The sequence below is a fragment of the Rhincodon typus genome, chromosome 9, assembly GCF_021869965.1.
Source record: "Rhincodon typus isolate 14 chromosome 9, sRhiTyp1.1, whole genome shotgun sequence".
Classification (NCBI taxonomy): domain Eukaryota; kingdom Metazoa; phylum Chordata; class Chondrichthyes; order Orectolobiformes; family Rhincodontidae; genus Rhincodon; species Rhincodon typus.
In genome coordinates this window covers 78643562-78660968 of record NC_063340.1, presented here as the reverse complement: position 1 = coordinate 78660968, position 17407 = coordinate 78643562, and the positions used below count along the sequence as shown (strand labels likewise).

At 41.2% G+C, this 17407-nt stretch overlaps 1 protein-coding gene across 1 annotated transcript in view; it reads left to right on the top strand.

Moving 5' to 3' along the window:
* LOC109915009 (inactive phospholipase D5-like) overlaps positions 1-17156 on the top strand; it is a 75661-nt gene extending 58505 nt beyond the window's left edge. The window contains exon 10 of the mRNA XM_048601366.1: positions 16680-17156. Within this exon, the coding sequence (XP_048457323.1) occupies positions 16680-16915 (236 nt within the window). The 3' untranslated portion in view covers positions 16916-17156. The remainder of the gene's footprint in view (positions 1-16679) is intronic.
* Positions 17157-17407: the final 251 nt, after the last annotated feature.

The following is a 17407-nucleotide window of genomic DNA, read 5'->3' as shown; positions in this document are numbered from 1 at the left end:
AATTTTTATTTCCATTTACTTCACATGTTGAACACTGTCATACAACATTAAAATTAACCCCCATGGCCTATTAACCTTGGGAAGGTCAAATCGTTATTAATTATCCAGATAAAAGTCTGACTGTAACTGACTTTATATTGGTGTTGCTCAAACCAAGGTTTGTGCCATCCCTTTCATTTGGGTGAATCAGATAGAAACAGATATAGCAACTAGGAGCAAGGCTCTGTCTGCTCTCTCAGGAAGGTATAAAAAAAAACTCCCAATGCCCTACTTCAAAGAAGAGGAAGGGAATTAGATCCAGATCAATATTTATCCTTCACATGATCTTTTTTAAAAAAATTGTCAGGTCATTATCACATTGCTGCCTGCGGGACAAACTGTGCATAAATTCACGGCTGTGTTTCCATTACAACAAAGCCCAAGCTTCAAAAGTGCCTCATTTAGCTGTAAAGCATCTTTGGACGTCTCCAGTGTGTGAAAGGTGTGATATACGCAAGTTCCTTTTCTTTCCGGTCCCATTATATAAGCCAATGTATAACATTCATTCAAGTGTTATCTCACCTCTGCAGTGTGGAGCCTGCCTCCATCAAACTGGGAGACCTGAATGGAAACTCAACAGTTATGAGAGATGTGTCTCTGTAAATGAGAACGACTCCCAATCAGATTTGAAAAGTGGTTGTTCTTTTCATAGCATGATTACCTTTTCCTTCCAACTCCTTATGCTGTGCCTGTTGTTTGTGCTGGACCATTATGGCAACAGACTGGAACAAATTTTCATCTTCACTGACCTGGGCTGTATTGAAGCAAATAAACAAAAGAACTGTGGACGCTGGAAATCAGAAATGAAAACGGAAATTGCTGGAAAAACTCAGCGGGTCTGGCAGCATATGTGGAGAGAAAGCAGAGTTAGTGTTTTAGGCCCGGTGGCCATTCTTCAGAACCTTTGTCATTCAACATTAACTCTGACTTCTGTCCACAGATGCTGCTAGACCCGCTGAGTTTTTCCAGCAATTTCTGTTTTTGTGTATTGAGGTGAAGCCTTTCCTATAAACTGTCTGATGTTAATTGGAATGATCAATATCGGATCCTTATCCAGATGGTGAAGATGAAATTTTACCCTGGAGCATTTTTGTCTCAACTATATTATTCTGGATGCCAGAAACATGTATGCTTTTAAGTTCCCAGGTCAGTAATCTGTCTTCCATTCTTATTATGCCTTTGGGGTGGATTATATATTCTGTTTAAATATTCGAGGTGGTATGAATAAAAGCGATGGATTCGAGCAAACTTGTCACACTGTTTTGCACTGATAGAATGTTGATCCAGTGCCTTGTGAGAGTCCAATTGGAACTGGTTCTATACTTTAAATAAATATTACTTGCTTCCAGCAACCTGCCAGATGGCTCCTGGAGCCCTTGTAATCACATTGCAAGATTTCCTGGCAAAAGCAATGATGGCATTTGTGTAAAACAAAGTCCTGCTTACCAGGGAAGACCTTTTAAAGTCTCATTGAACAATCTCGGATATCATCCAGCCATTAAAGGATTTAACTGACTAATCGGAACCAAATTGCAATAGCTGAAATAGTTACTGATCAATCATTCTCAGCAGCTCCCATTTGTCAACATCCACTACAGATCTGGCACTGTAAATGTAACAGGAGCCAACAAATGCATCAATAAAACTGATCATTTATAATGGAAATGTCTTTAATATCCTTCAAGTTTAACCAAGTCAATGGCAATTTATAGTTTAAGCACTCCGGTCTTCCTGCTCCTTGCTCCAGAGGGCAATCTCTTGAATCTGGGGTGGTGGGGCTGGTTGGGAGGTTGGGTGGGGGTGGGGGGGTGCTGTATTTAAGATATCTGTAAATAAGATGTCTCTTCCATTTATTGAGGAACTGGAGAAATTAACTGTAATTGTGCAGGGCAGGTGATGGCCTAGTAATATTGTTGCTTGACTATTAATCCAGAGACCCAGGAAATGTTCTGCGGACCTGGGTTCAAGTCACACCATGGCAGATGGTGGAACTTGAATTCAGTTAAAATCTGGAAAGAAGAGTGTAGCAATGACTAAAGGTGATTGTTTGGGGAAAACCTATCGGGTTCACTAGGGAAGGAAACTGCTGACTTTACGTGGTCTGGCCTACATGTGACTCCAGACCCACAGCAATAAGGTTGACTCCTAACTGCCCTTTGGGCCAGTGACACCCAATAAATTTTTAAAAATTCCCTGCAGCAAACCTTTCTTCCATCCTCTTTGCTGGCTGGCAAGTTGTGGTGAGGAATACTGAGGTCCCATATGTTGATGCCCAGTATCTGTGAGTGGCATGTCAAAAAGGGCAGCTTCCATTTAACAAAGCAGCTGGTGTTGGGGAGGCAGGCAGTCTGGTGGGCGGGCAGGATGTACATTTTCCATGGGGTGGGTCTTCATGTGACTGCAACTTATGAGGAGAACACAAATTGTTGCAAAACAAAAGCTAAAGAACTGCTGATGCTGGAAATCAGAAACAGAATTAGAAATTATTGGAAAAATATCAGCTGGTCTGGCTGCATTCTTGAAGAAAAGCAGAGTTAAAATTTCAGGTCCAGTGAACCTATTTCAGGACTGAATGTTATACATGCTGAAGATTGGAGGGTGGGGGGAGTGTTGAGTGCAGGGGGTGGAGGAGGTGGAGAAGGGGATGGGGTGGTAGTGGGCAACTTCCACAACGTGCGTAAAAGGGGAAATTTTGACATGACGGTGGGGAGAGTTAAGGGCCCAATTAATGTCTGTTAGAAGGAATTGAGTATAGTCAAAGTTACAACCTGTTTTGATTACACCACCATAGACATAGAACCATATAACATAGACATACAGCACAGAAACAGACCCTTCGGTCCAACCAGTCCATGCCGAACATAATCTCAAACTAAACTAGTCCCATCTGCCTGTTCCTGGCCCATTTCCCTCCAAACCTTTCCTATTCATATACTTGTCCAAATGTCTTTTAAACGTTGTAATTGTACCCACATCATTTCCTCAGGAAGTTCATTCCACACATGAACCACCCTCTGTGTAAAACATTTGCCCATCATGTCATTTTTAAATCTCTCTCCTCCCACCTTAAAAATGCACCCCTTTGTCTTGATATCCCCCACTCTAGGGAAAAGACAGCTACCATTAACTCCATCTATACCCCTCAATATTTTATAAACTTCTATAAGGTCATTTCTAAACCTCTTACGCTCTAGTGAAAAATGCCCCACCCTATCCAGCCTTTCTTTATAACTCAAACCTCGTATATCCAGCAAAATGCTGGTAAATCTCTTTTGAACCCTCTCCAGCTTGATAATATCCTTCCTGTGACTGGGTGACCAGAACTGGACATAGTATTCCAGAAGAGGCCTCACCAATGTCCTGTACAACCTCCACATGGCTTCCCAACTAAGCCTCTCTGCTCCTATGATGCTGCTTGGCCTGCTGTGTTCATCCAGCCCTGCACCTTGATGTCTCGGATTCTCCAGCATCTGCAGTTCCTACTATCTCTGAAAGAAGGTAAGCATGCCTTTTTAACCACCCTGCCTACATGCGACGCAAACTTCAAAGAATTATGTACCTAAACCCCTTGGTCCCTGTGTTCTACAAGACTACCCAAGGTCCTACCATTAATTTTATAAGCCCAACCCATGTTTATCCATGAAAGGGCATTGCAGAGAGTATCCATGAATATACAAACAAGCATAAAGCATAGAAATAGGTCAGTCAACCAGTCCATTGGCTTTTAGCTCACACACAAGCAAATAGTTCTGATCACATTTTTACATGCTAGTTCCAGTATCTCTTCAATACTTTTTGCGCTATCCATCTATTTACTCTGATTCTAAATATTGGCACAGTTTCTCCCGCAACCACTAACCCTGGAATTGAAGTAACCATCAGAGAGTATGGTAACATTGTGCTAAGATGTAGCAGCAGCTACTTAGTTCCAGGGGGACATTGGGTTGACATTTTACAGCTGTACGCCTATTGAATGAAAAGAAAGAACTTGCATTTGTATAGCTCTTTCAATGAGCTCAAGATATGCCAAAGCATTTTGCAGCCAATGATGAGTTTTAGAAGTGTATTCACTTTTGAAATGTAGCAGACGTGGCAAATAATTTGATCTAGTGTGACACATGTAAGATCCCACAGATAACACTGATAGAATGATCAGATAATCTGCTCTAATGGTGTTGGCTGAGAAAGAAAGACATGCATTTATAGAGAGCTTTTCATGACCACTGGATGCCTTCAGCCAATGAAGCATTTTTAAATATAGCCACTGTTTTAATGGGGATTTGGGGAATGATGGTTGTTAGATATTGGCCAGGACACCACAGAGGATTCTGTTGCTCTTCTCCAAAATGGTGCCACAAGCTCTTTTATGTCTTTTTAGTTGGTGCTAAATAACATTGGAAATTATTCCTAGAAATATGATTCTTTGTGCCTCTGAGCACCACTCTTCGATTAAAAAGCTCATCAACAAGTGCTAGTGTGACATTTTACAATTAAACATGGGTAGGAGTCTGGAGGAAATATTCATATATTCTACTCCTGCAGCCAAAATCTCACTAAAATGCAATCACGATTCCTACGCTAGGCTAGGAATGGATTTTACTGAAGGAGAGGATTTTTATACTGGTGCTGTTTTGAATGCAAAATTCAAACTCATCAGCTTGTTCAATCTGCTCAGTCAGCAGTCTGAGTGCCAACATGTATCTGATTATCAACCTGTGTCCAATAGCGGTGGCAAGGACACAGATCTCATAGCTGAGCTGTAAACGGGAAAGCCTATTGAGTGTTACTGTCACATTAACCTTGATAAATGTTCATCTTTTATTTTGAGTCCCAGAGCAAGGCAGAATGAGGGAAATCAGCCTTCCACACATTTGGGTAAGTCTCACAGAACTCAGATGTGAGATCTTACTCCATTACCTGGTTATTTCTGCACCAGATATTGAGTGCAAAACTTATTTATGTTGCCTATTATAGTTTTGAAACTACTAACAGGTTATTTGGTGAATTAGGATAAATGTAACTAATTGGGAGCATCGCTGACAATGATGTTGGGAACTGTGCCAGCGGTGGACAGTCACCCCATTAAATATAGAATCTTACAGTGCAGAAAGACACCTTGTGGCCATTGTGCCTCTTTTACGTTCTTGGATAAAAGCAAAATACTGCAGATGCCGGAAATCCGAAATAAAAGCAAACAATGCTGGAGAAACTCAGCAGAATAATTGTTTTTCTCTCTGGGTTGGTTGTTGTGTGCAGAGAGCAGATGCTCCGCAACCCGGTCCACAAGTCTGTTTTTGGTCTCCCCAATATAGAGGAGACCGCATCGGGAGCAATGGATGCAGCTCATCCAACCTCATCTACAGTATCCATTGCTCTCGATGTGGTCTCCTCTATATCGGGGAGACTAAATACAGACTCGGGGACCGGATTGCAAAGCATCTGCGCTCTGCACACAACAACCAACCCGATCTTCTGGTTGCCATCCACTAACTTCCCCTTCCCACTGTAATGGCTTTTTGCTTTGGGAGCTTACAGCCCAATGGCTTGAATATTGACTTCACTAGCTTCAAATCTCTCCTCCCCCAACTTGTCCATCTTCCGACTCACCTCTCTGCTCCATCCTTCCCACTGACCAACTGCAATAACCCCCTACCTGAATCCACCTATGTCCATCTCACCTACCCTCCCACCCCACCCAGTCCTGATGAAGAGCTCGGCCCAAAACATTGACTTTCCTGCTCCTCGGATGCTGTCTGACCTGCTGTGTTTTTCTAGCTTCACATCTATTAACTCTAACTTCCAGCAACTGCAGTACTTACTGTCTCTAGGTTCTATGGATTTTTTTTTTGTGGTGCCGTTTTATGCCTAATGTGATGGATGGTTTCAAGATTGTCAAGACTGACTGATCAATGAGATAACAGAGTAAAGAGCTGTTTTCAAACTTGTGCTTCTTCATAACCCTGTTTATTACATATTGAGACTAAGTACCACAATGCATAGTATTTAGACCAGGCTGTAATATTATGGTTACATTATTGAAAGACTATTCCATGAGCTAAACCATTTACTGCCAACTGGCCTATTCCGTATGTTTCAAATGTTTACGTGGTTAGACTTCAGGCTTCTGCTTTGCTATCGGTATGTTTATCTCATCTCCTTAACTGTGCCCATACCATGCTACTTATGCCCAGTCAGGAGCACTCTGTGACATTGTTGCAATGTTGTTCCAGTGTGCTAGAGCTCTCATATAATAGGGGATGTAAAAAGTCTGTAAAGGGATATAGATAGGTTAACTAAATGAGCAATAATGTGGCAGAGTATAGTGTGGGGAAGTGTAAGATCGTTGGCAAGAAGAACAGAAATGGGGGGAAAGCAGAATGTTGCAATGCAGAGGGATCTGTGTATCCTTGTACACCAATCACAAAAGATTATCATTGAGGTACAGCAAGCAATTAGGAAAGCAAGTAAAATGTTGGCCTTGGGGAATGGAGTACAGGGAAGTCTTGTTGCAGGAGTAAGGAGCATTATTGAGTCTGCACGTGGAGGGCAATGTACAGTTTGGCTTCCTTAAGGAAGGTTATGCTTGCATTGGAAACAGTTCCAAGAAGACTCACTCAGCTAATTCCTGGACAGAAGAGTTGTCTTATAAGGGAAAGTTTAGCAAATAGAGCTTATACACATTGATGTTTAGGAGTTGAGGCAGTCTAATTAAAATATTTAGGATTCTGAGGGTGCTTGACAGGGTAGATGCTGAGAGGATGTTTCGTCTAGTGGGGCAATCCAGAACTTGGGGGCCACAGTTTAAAGGTAAAGCATCTCCAATTAAAGATGGAGATGAAAAGCAGGCCCTGGCTATCAAAGACAAAAGCAGAAATTGCTGGAAAAGCTCAGCAGGTCTGGCAGCATCTGTGGCGAGAAATCAGAGTTAACGTTTTGGGTTGAGTGACCTTTCCTCAACGGCTACCGAAGGATCAGTAGTGTTTAGAATTCTCTTCCACAGACAGCAGTGTAAGCTGGACCGTTGAATATATCCCAGGCTGAATTATACAGATTTATGATTGACACAGAATTCAAGAGTTATGGGAGCGGGGCAAGACTGTGGATCAAAGGCTGCAATCAGATCATCTATAATCTAATTGAATGGGGAGCAGGCTCAAGGGCTGAATAGCGTAGTTCTCCTCCAATTCCTTGTGACCAGGTTGTCTTGATCCATATACTGTCACATTTTTTGTGTAGTTGTTTAAAAACTGCAATAGAATTGCCATAGGAAATATTTTCAATGAGAAAAGCTCGCACTTGCTGTTATATTTCCCCGCAATATCGGTGGATGGCACTCAAATAACTGTCTTACCTGTTACTGACTCCCCATGGCTTCATCAAAATATTGATTTACAAACCACTCAAAATGATCCTGAAAATTTTCTTTCCAATCAATAACTGAAATTTCCATTGTTCAAAAATAAATGGTATAAACAAATTTTTAAATAAAAATTAATACATTTCTCAGTAATGCGATCCCATTGAATTTGGTTTTCATAGTGCATTTTAATTAATGTATGTAGCAGAAGGCATCAACATTTCCTTAAACCTTAGGCTTGAATATGCCGGGGTAAATTATCAATGCATGGACAGTAGTTTGGCAAAGTAAATGTGATTCAATCAAACATCATTGACATTCATTGATGTACAGTCTGCAACCAGAGAGTCGTAATGGTTTTTTGACCTTACCGTTATTTTCATTTGGACAAGAAAGACATTCTATTTACATACACCTTTCATAGCCTCAGAGTATCCCAAAATGCTTCACATCCATTTAATTATGTGTGGTTATGTTGGCAAACACTACCGACAATGTACACACCTGACTAACAACAAGACATCAATGACAAATTAGCCTACTTTGCTAATGTAGTTCCAGGGCTAAATGTTGACCACGTCACCCTGAGAATGATTCTGCTTATCTTCAGATAGTGGAATAGACTTTTTTTACTGTCCATCTGAGCGCAGGCTTTGGTAAACCATGAAAGATGGCATCTCCAGCAATGCTGCACTGTCTGAACAGGATCTGTGCTACATCATTGTAACTAGCACATGATGAAGCAGGAACATATACATCAAAGACACTGCATCTGCTTCAAGCAAACGGCTTAAAGTCTAAGAGGAGTAGTTCTCAGTCAAATCCAGGGAGACGCACTTCAGTCGGGTAGTCCCAGCCCAGTAAGTCAGTGGCATCTTCTGATAACAGTTCCGGGGCTTAGTTACCATCAGGGGATCTGTGCTACTACAGTCCCAGCAGTAGGCTACAATCAACCCTGTGGGTCTAGTGCAACCAGTCTAGGGAGTTGCAGGAACGCAGGTGGGAGCTGTACAAAGATCAGTTTATACGTGGGTCTGGTCACTCATCATTCAGATCAGTCTGGCAAATTCACTCAAGGGGAAGAATCACATTCAGTGCTGACGGTTCATCCACTAAAAGTCAAGCCAAGGGGAGCTTATCAGAGGCCACTGCTACAGGAGAGTATCCAGGAACTTAATTATGGGGATTGGAGGCAGAATGCTGACTGCAGAGGAGAATTGCTCTAGTATACGGGCAACTCGATATGTAATGGTGGGGAGGTAAGACAATAGAGCATCAAAGAGAAGGGGGTGACACAGGAGGAAGGTCACTGACTGAAAGCTTCAATAGCAGGGGGGGCATTGGTGTGTTTACTTGATATTGTTGGGGCTAGGGGAATGCTAAAGTGGCAAGATGAAGGTATAGGTAGGTGGATTAGATAGGGACCTTGGCTGATTCAAAGCAGATGGGGTTGACAGGGCAGGAATGTTTGCATTTGCACGTTTGCCAACTGTAAGAGGCCTAGCCAGAGAATCACTGCTCGAGGAGCACCTGCTGTTTCCTTCCATTGTGCTGTAAATAACAAGGGTGCTATAGAAGTAGGGGATTGAGTTAAAGAAGCAAATCTGGCTAATTGTGCATGAAAACCTGTTAGTCCTCACAGAGAGAAACCCTTTATAAAGCTCATCAAAAAGTGCACATTGTTTGTTTTTAATGTTTTGTTTTCAAGCCCTGTCTCTCCAAATCAATTTGCCGTCTTCATTTTAATGTTGTTTTGAGTCATCACCCATATTATGCTTCGTGACCACCCTCACAACATGTATCATGCAGGTGTCTTCATGTGATATGTCGGTAGAGTCGTGTCGCATGTCGTCACTCATCCGACATCCTTGAAGCGGCACTGTACAATACTGAGGCTCATCACATCACAACTATTCATTGTGACAGCACCATTGTGGAGAAAGGAGTTGACACTCGAGGCAATTTCGCTTTTTAAAAACAAAACTCCGAGCTAACTTTCTGAGAAGTGAAGACTTGCACAATGTCCAAAACTCAAGTATTCATTTTTGCAAACAATAAGCCTACTCTCTTCATCCCTATGGGAAAAGGCCCAATTGTTGACACAGAGATAACACGGTGTAGAGCTGGATGAACACAACAGGACAAGCAGCATCAGAGGAGCAGGAAAGCTGACGTTTCGGATCTTGACACAAGTTGATTTCAGTTATGGACTTTCAGGAGTCGCTACTGTGGGTGAGATACAGAAGCCATTGAGGACCAAAGGGTGTTTACTGTTCTATACAAGTACAGTGAAATTGCTATTGTTGCTTCACCTTGTTTGGGTGAAAAGTACAGAATGTACCTTTGGGAAGCAGACTCCTGTAGTTGCACAATATTCATGTTATATTCTATGATTTATTTTCCAAATTATTTCAGCCACATATGCACAGCATAGTATTTCAACTTGTGCATTAGTTATGACACCTCGAATTCTGTGCACAGTTCCAGTCTCTTTATTTCACAAGGATATAAATTGGAGGCCAAATGCTGGAAAATTCAGGAAGTCTGGCAGCATCAGTGGAGAGGAAGGAGAGTTAACGTTTCAGGTCCAGTGATCCTTCTTCAGAACTGATTGTAGCTAGGTAAAGGTTGATATTTATGCTAGAAAAGGGGAAGGGGGAGGGGAAAAGAGTAAACAATAGGTGGACGTGGAGCTCAGAGTGAGAAAAACATAGTTGGGCAGACAAAGGAATGGGTAAAGGTCAGCCTGAATAGCTGGGGACCATCAGTGGCTGACAACTGGTTTGTTTGTGATAACAGTCCATATGATGACAAGGCCTGGTATGTGGGGCTGGGGTAAGGACATGGGAGAAGGTTCTCAAGTTCTAAAGTTATTGAACTTGATATTGAGTCCAGAAAGCTGCAGGGTTCCCAAGCTAAAAATGAGATATTGTTCTTCCAGCTTGTGCTGAATTTCACTGGAGCACTGCAGCAGGGCCGGGGAATGTTGTTGGGGTGTTGAAGTGGCAACCAGAAGCTCAGGGTCATTTTTGCGGACAGAACGTAGGTGTTCTGCAAAGCAGTCACCCTGTTAGATTCTTGTTAGACAGAGAAATGGAGCGTTAACGTGCATTGATGGAAATGTGAAATTCAAAACATATGCAGATTAATCGTGATCTTATTGAATGGCAGAGCAGGGCTGAATGGTCTACTTCTACTCCAATTTCACATGTTTATATGTTTTTCTGAGCGGGAAATGTCTTGGAAGAGAAAGTACTTTTCTCCTGTTTCTGAATTTAACATTGATTCCTATGGGAAACTATGCTTCACTTAAAGTTAGAGAGTGCTAGAGAAGCTCAGCTGGTCTGGCAACATCAGTGGAGAGAGAAACAGAGTTAATGTTTTAAGTCCAAAAAGACTCTTCCTGGAAATTTGGTGGAACCTGAAAGAGGTTGCAGTGATTCCCTGGTGCTTTGTGTTTTTATTTCAGCTCTCCAGCATCTGCACTACTTTGCCATTGCATCAGTTAAAGTTGTCTGACTTAAAGTTGGGATTTTCAGGCACACAGCCACAACTTTAAGTGAAGACTTACCATATGTCACAAGGTTTTAAAGAAATAGAAAACAAACTGCACTATCTACAGGATTTCTGACACTTTATTTTTTGAGTGTTTTCTGAATGTAATTTTGCTTTGAGATTGTGATGTGTATTCTGAGTAACTATAAGTCTTTTCAGATTGACTAATTATGATTTCATATTCACTCAAAAATGACTGTCATTTTGCAGTGAGGGAGCATCACTATCCCACTGCAGTGAAGCCAATACAAAATGCTTAATTATATATTTCAATTTCTTTTGCCCAGTTAAAAATTGTAATTTGTCTAAGGGATTGCAGAACTGTTGGATGTGATAGATGGATATTGCCGGCCTATTTCATATTACTCATTCACATTAGCTGTGTTGAAACGGGAGAAAAGTACTTTCTCTTCCAAGAAACCTGAATTACTTATGTGACGGATGATAAAATATTGTAGTGGCAGAAAGTACAGAGCTCTCAATCATCAGCAAATGTAGGATTATACCCGCAGTTACTCTTTTATGTTTTTAATCTTGCCAAGGGATTTATTTTCCTATCCCAAACCCAGTGCTGTGCCAATTTCATCAAGGTCATTATTGTGAAGAGGAACTTTCTGAAATCTTCTTATGGGCCAGCTAAAATTTTGTTGTGGGTAGATGCTTGAACATGCCTCCTACTCCTTTTTTTTAACAAAAATGGCAATTCCCAATCTCCAAGTTTTACTATGGGGTTTGAAGTGCCATTTCACCAAAGGCTTTTTTTTAAAACAGGGAGTGATTGCAATGATTAAAGTTTTATGGACTAGAAGCCCTTCTGGCTTCAGCCGTCATTTTCAAAAATAATTCCCGGTACACTCTGTATCGTGCACAGCAGAGTAAAACATGTGTTGGATGTGGGTGTTACTGGCAAAACCAGCATTTATTAGCACAATATTTTAGCATCTAAAATCATGACAAAGGTGCTGACAAAGGAGAAAGTGTAATTCTGGGAGTCAGTAGGCAATTTCAAGGGGCCTGTTAAGCATCAGTTACTTGGCAGGAGTTCTGGAGTCACGTCTAGGCCAAATCAGATGAAGATGGCCAATTTCCTGTCCTAAAGGACATTAGTGAACTAAATGTATTTTTAGTCAATCTGGTGGTCTTTGTGGTCACTGTTACTGATGCCACTTTACTTTTACTTTTGTTTCAGATTTATGTAATTTATTGAATTTAAAAGTTATCTTTTAGATTACTAGCTCAATGATGTGATATGTTAGTTTATAAAGTGCTTGACATGTTCTGGACCCTGCCGTAGCTCTGATCAACTAAACAATTTCCCTTCCATTGCCATTATACACATTTTCAATTGCAAAATTGTTTTCTGTTCTGCAGAATTTCAGCCAACTGGGGTAATTCCCATTCAATCCATTGTATAGAACTAATAACATTCCATAGCCCTATGCATACTCCTAATATGCAGAATTACAGTGAGCCAAAATGGCTTTGTATTTGCTTCCTTTCATCCATAGGTTTATGCATGAAACTTTATCCATGCATAAAGTTTCCTGTTTGGAGCATAAAAGGATCCTGAGCCAGAAAGTGGGGTCAGATCATTAATTATAGCCCTAATACATCCCGAGTGCCTGTTTGGGGGACAGGAAATATGGTATGGAGAGCTGATTAGAAAGGGAGTTCTGCTGGGTCTCTGTCATCCAGATGTGTAGTCTCCAGATAATGAAATTTATAGAAGTGCCAACTTGAACATGTCCTTACAGCATTTCCAGGGTCTTTCAGCTCATGATCTTGGTCTGGATATCTTGGTAAACCCCACATTAGCCAGTTAGTACAGTGCGGAAAGTCTTCCCCTCCAGGTGCACCTTCTCCCATACTGTGGATAATGAATGGACAGATGCTAATGCCATCCCCCGCTATCAGAAGCTGCTAGCTGTAGGTCATCTCAGCAGAGTCCTTCTTGAATTTGCTAACGTTATGACTGACTCCTGCCCAAGAGAGGTTTTTGGTACAAATCTCCTATTTGGATGTGGAATTGTCCGGATTCTTGATCCAAATTTGCAATCAAAAACCAGGTCTTCACCAAGAATTTATCGACATTGATTCAGGAAGAGAAAATCTCCAACCTTCCAGTGGTTGAAGGCATTTAAAGCAAATAGCACACTGAAATTCCTTCTCTCCAGAGATTGTTTAGTTTTCTCTGCAGTGAAGTCAGTTTACTGATTTATTGTTGCATTCAGCTGATGATTAGTCTTCTATGAAACATGGGCCTACACTTAATCAGACATATTGCGTTCTCAGAGTGCAGAACCTGTGGTCAGTTACCTGTCACTTAAGATTTATGACACTCACAAAGCATCTGCCGAAGTGTGATAAACCCCTTCAGGATATGAGAAGGAGTACTCAAGCCTTGTCTGCCGTTTAATCAGACGTTGGATAATCCTTAACCTCAACTCCACTTTCCGGCTTGATCCCAATCTCTCTCATTTCCTTTAGAGTCCAAAACTCTATTGGTCGTTGACTGGACCATCCACAACCATCTGCGAAAGAAAATTCCAAATTTTCACAAACCTCTGAGTGAAGAAATTTCTCCTCATTTTAGTCCGAAATGGACAACTCAGTTCTCCGAGACTATCCACCTCATGCTAGACTTTCAACCAGAGAAAATTCAGAAATGTGTTTCTGAAATGTGTTTTAATTCTGGAAATGTACTGTTGGATGGGAAGTGGAAGGCGTCAGGAGGGAAGCATGATGTCTTCCTTTCACCATGGGATATTATCCATGGTGGGAATGGTGGGGCTTTCTCTCCTGGACAGCCAATTTTACCAATCCAATGCCCAATGAGCAGTCAGCTCCTACCCCCAGAATTTCACTGGCATCAATCCAAAGTGGTTGCCATCAGATTAAGAGTCCACCAGCTATACCGTGGTGGTCTCCCACCAGGTTCCCAGAGATTAAAGGGTGGGTAGAGGGGTGTCCTTTAATGGCCTCATGGTTACAGCACTGTCACATGACAGTGCAGCATCCACCCACCCGCCTCCCCAACCAATCACCAATGTTTGTCCGCAGCACTTTACTTAAACAAACTTCTTTTCAATAGCATTTCCAATAACTTTCTCCTTCTTCCTGTAGCCACAGCGGTGGCCACCTCTGTGGGTGGTACTGCCAAGCAGTTGGCTCTCCGATCGAGGGAATTTCTTACCTCTCTGGAAAATCCATTCCACAGACTCAATATTTATTCTATCTGGCTTTTACTTGACTTTACATATTTCAATAAGACCATCACTCTAAGCTCCAGAGAAGCTCTACCCTCTAAGCTGCAGCTTCTGCTAAGCTCCAGAGAATCTAGGCCCAATTTATTCAGCTACTCACCCCAGGGCATCTGTCTCACCTCAGGAACTGACATGGTGAATATACGTTACAATGCAACTGAGACACATGTATTCTTTCTTTTATACTCATTCCAAAACTGTGTACGGTACTCCTGGTAAGGGCTCATTGGAGTCTAGTCGAATTAAAACAAAACCTTCTTAACCCCAAATTCCCTTCAAGTAAAAGAAGTAGAATACTGCAGATGCTGTAAATACTCCGATCTGGATTCATCTATAGGGAAAGAAATAGTTTAATCAGAACATTGGATTAAAGGTGAATATACTATTTGCCTTCCAAATTGCTTGCTGTACCTGCTATTAATTATCCTGTGTTTTGTATACAAGGTCAACTGAATTCCTCTGAATACCAATATGTAACAACTTCACACCATTTTTAAAAATGTAGGGCTGATTCTTACACCTTTTTGGCCGAGTCAGTGTTCTGTTGAGATTTTTTGGAGATTTTCTTTGCCACGAGCCATAGCGAGTTCCCTCACTGTATCACCCAGAGTGCACTGTCAGTATATCAGAAAGGTGCCATGATAGTCCTGAGGATTTGGCAGAAGTCAGGTGCTCATGTCTGTGGATGAGGTGTGGTTGTGGCTGTCGCTGTGGATCATGCTCTGGGATTCAGGTTGGTTGTGGGCAGTATGAGGTTGTTCAGAGCAAATGGTGAGCTGAATCCGACCAAGTCCCTGCTCAGGTTTCCATCCAAGTCTTCTCAACACCCAGCTCGTTTGGCATATTTAGTAAGGTAGGAAGGAGCAAACAGGTAAGGCGAGTTGTATTTAACAAACTCAGGGTAGAGCCAAAACTGGGAGATCAGCCCCATGGTATAGTCAAGCAAAAAGCCTGACATAGTCTGTAAAGTATGATTCCATGAATATGACTGTGTCCCAGACAATTTTTCTCAACTGTCACCATCTTTTCACAACCGTCACCATCTTTTCACAACCTTTTCATTTTTAACTTTAAACAGTCAAGAAACTCAGATACATCCCAATACTTTCTCTTCATTGTTATAGATGGTAAATAGCTGAGAACCCAGCACTGATATGTATGGAACCTCATTATTAGCAGTTTACAATCTAAGCAAAACAAGACCTGTTTATTCCTACTTTCTGTCCTTTTTCCAATCCTCTATTCTTTCTGCTTTTAACTACCCACTACATGACCACTTTATGTTGCCCTATAACTTTTCTAATGCCACATTTTCAAATGGTTTTTGAAAATGCAAAGCATCTACAGATTCCCCTTAAGACATCTTGGCAGTTAAATCCTCCAAAGTTTTTAATGTATTGATAAAACATGATTGTTCTTTCGGAAAACCAGGTTGACTCTGCCTGATAATTTATGATTTCCTAGATTGCTTATGACCACATCCTTAATAATAAATTCCAGCATTTTCTCAAAGACTGATGACAGGCTTACTGACCTGTAGTGACCTGTTTCCTCTCTCGTACCCTTTCTTCAGTAGCAGAGATACATTTAGTAACTTCTAATCTACTGGGAAGGCTCCGGAATTTAGACAATTTTGGAAAATCATATATTGAAAATGTCTGTGTGTCTTTGCGTGTTTTGATCCTATCAACAATTTAATGTGCCTCCTAAGTATAGATACGATGTCTACATGCTAACTTGGTTTTTAATTTGAGAACATTTTTCAGTTATTCTTTGTGGAGAAGTGGTTTAATTATGTCCTCACATCCATAAGATGTAGGAGCAGAAGTAGGCCATTCAGCCCATTAAGTCTTCTCCACCATTTAATGAGATTATGTTATAGCTGATCTGATAATCCTGAACTCAACTTTCCTACCTTTCCCTATAACCATTGACTACTGATTAAAATGTCTATCTCAGTTCTGATGGTATTTACCACCCAGCCTGAACAGCCCTCTACAATAAAGAATTCAACAGATTTACTACCCTCTCAGTGAAGAAATTCCTCTCCATCTTGGTCTTAAATGGGCAACCCTTTATTCTGAGATTTAATATTGTTGTTGGAAGGTCTTTCAGTTCGGCATCTGCATGGCTCCATTCTCTGAACAAACTCTTTACAATTGAAGAGACTGCAGAAGTCAACCCAATGTGCTTAAAACTACCAATGTTGTAAATACTTTGTGATGTCCCTATGTAGTGAAAGGTGCCATTTGAATGCAGCTCCTTTTCTTTCTGATCAGTGTAAAAATAGCTTTGGTTTTAAATTGTGAATTTCTATTATGGCATAAACCCACTGGAAATAAAGCTTAGGTTGTACCCAACTCCCCTGTCTTCTTTGTGGCTTTAATCTTAGTCCAAAATACTGGATGTGGCCCAGATTGGTGAATGGGATTATTGACTGAGATATCTCTTGTGTTGCTTTTCAGGTACCTCTGACTGGGTTGGGGATGACTTTGTGGAAAACACAGGTGTGAGCCTGGTCATTGAACACAAACAGAGCAGGAGATGGCCCAGCAAGGCCACAGTTCTCGATGAGCTAAAGGCGGTGTTCGAGAGAGACTGGAACTCCAAATATGCCAAAAATTTGGAAATAAATACCTTTCCAGAATGCCTGAAACTTAAAACATATAAACAGAAACCATCTTCATTTAATCAGGGGTGAATCAATACTGTTGTTTTGAGATGTGTGATTGAGGGAAGAAAGAACGTGATCAGATGGACTGGAAGTTTTCACTTTGAGTTTGAATCAAAGGTAGCCATCATACCTGATCCACTTTATCAAGAAAAAAACAAATATTCAATTGATAGTAATCTTTCAATGGCTTCGAGTCAGTCAACAGTAACCACTCCATCCCTGACCCTATGATTTTTTTTTTATTCATTCATGGGATGAGGGTGTCACTGGCCAGGCAGCATTTATTGCCCATTCCTAATTACCCAGAGGGCAGTTAAGAGTCAACCACATTGCTGTGGGTCTGGAGTCACATGTAGGCCAGACCAGGTAAATATGGCAGTTTCCTTCCCTAAAGGGCATTATTGAACCAGATGGGTCTTTTCTCCCAACAATCAATTCATGGTCACCATTAGACTTTTAGTTCCAGATTTCTATTGAATTCAAATTCCACCATCTGCTGTGGCAGGATTCAAACCCAGA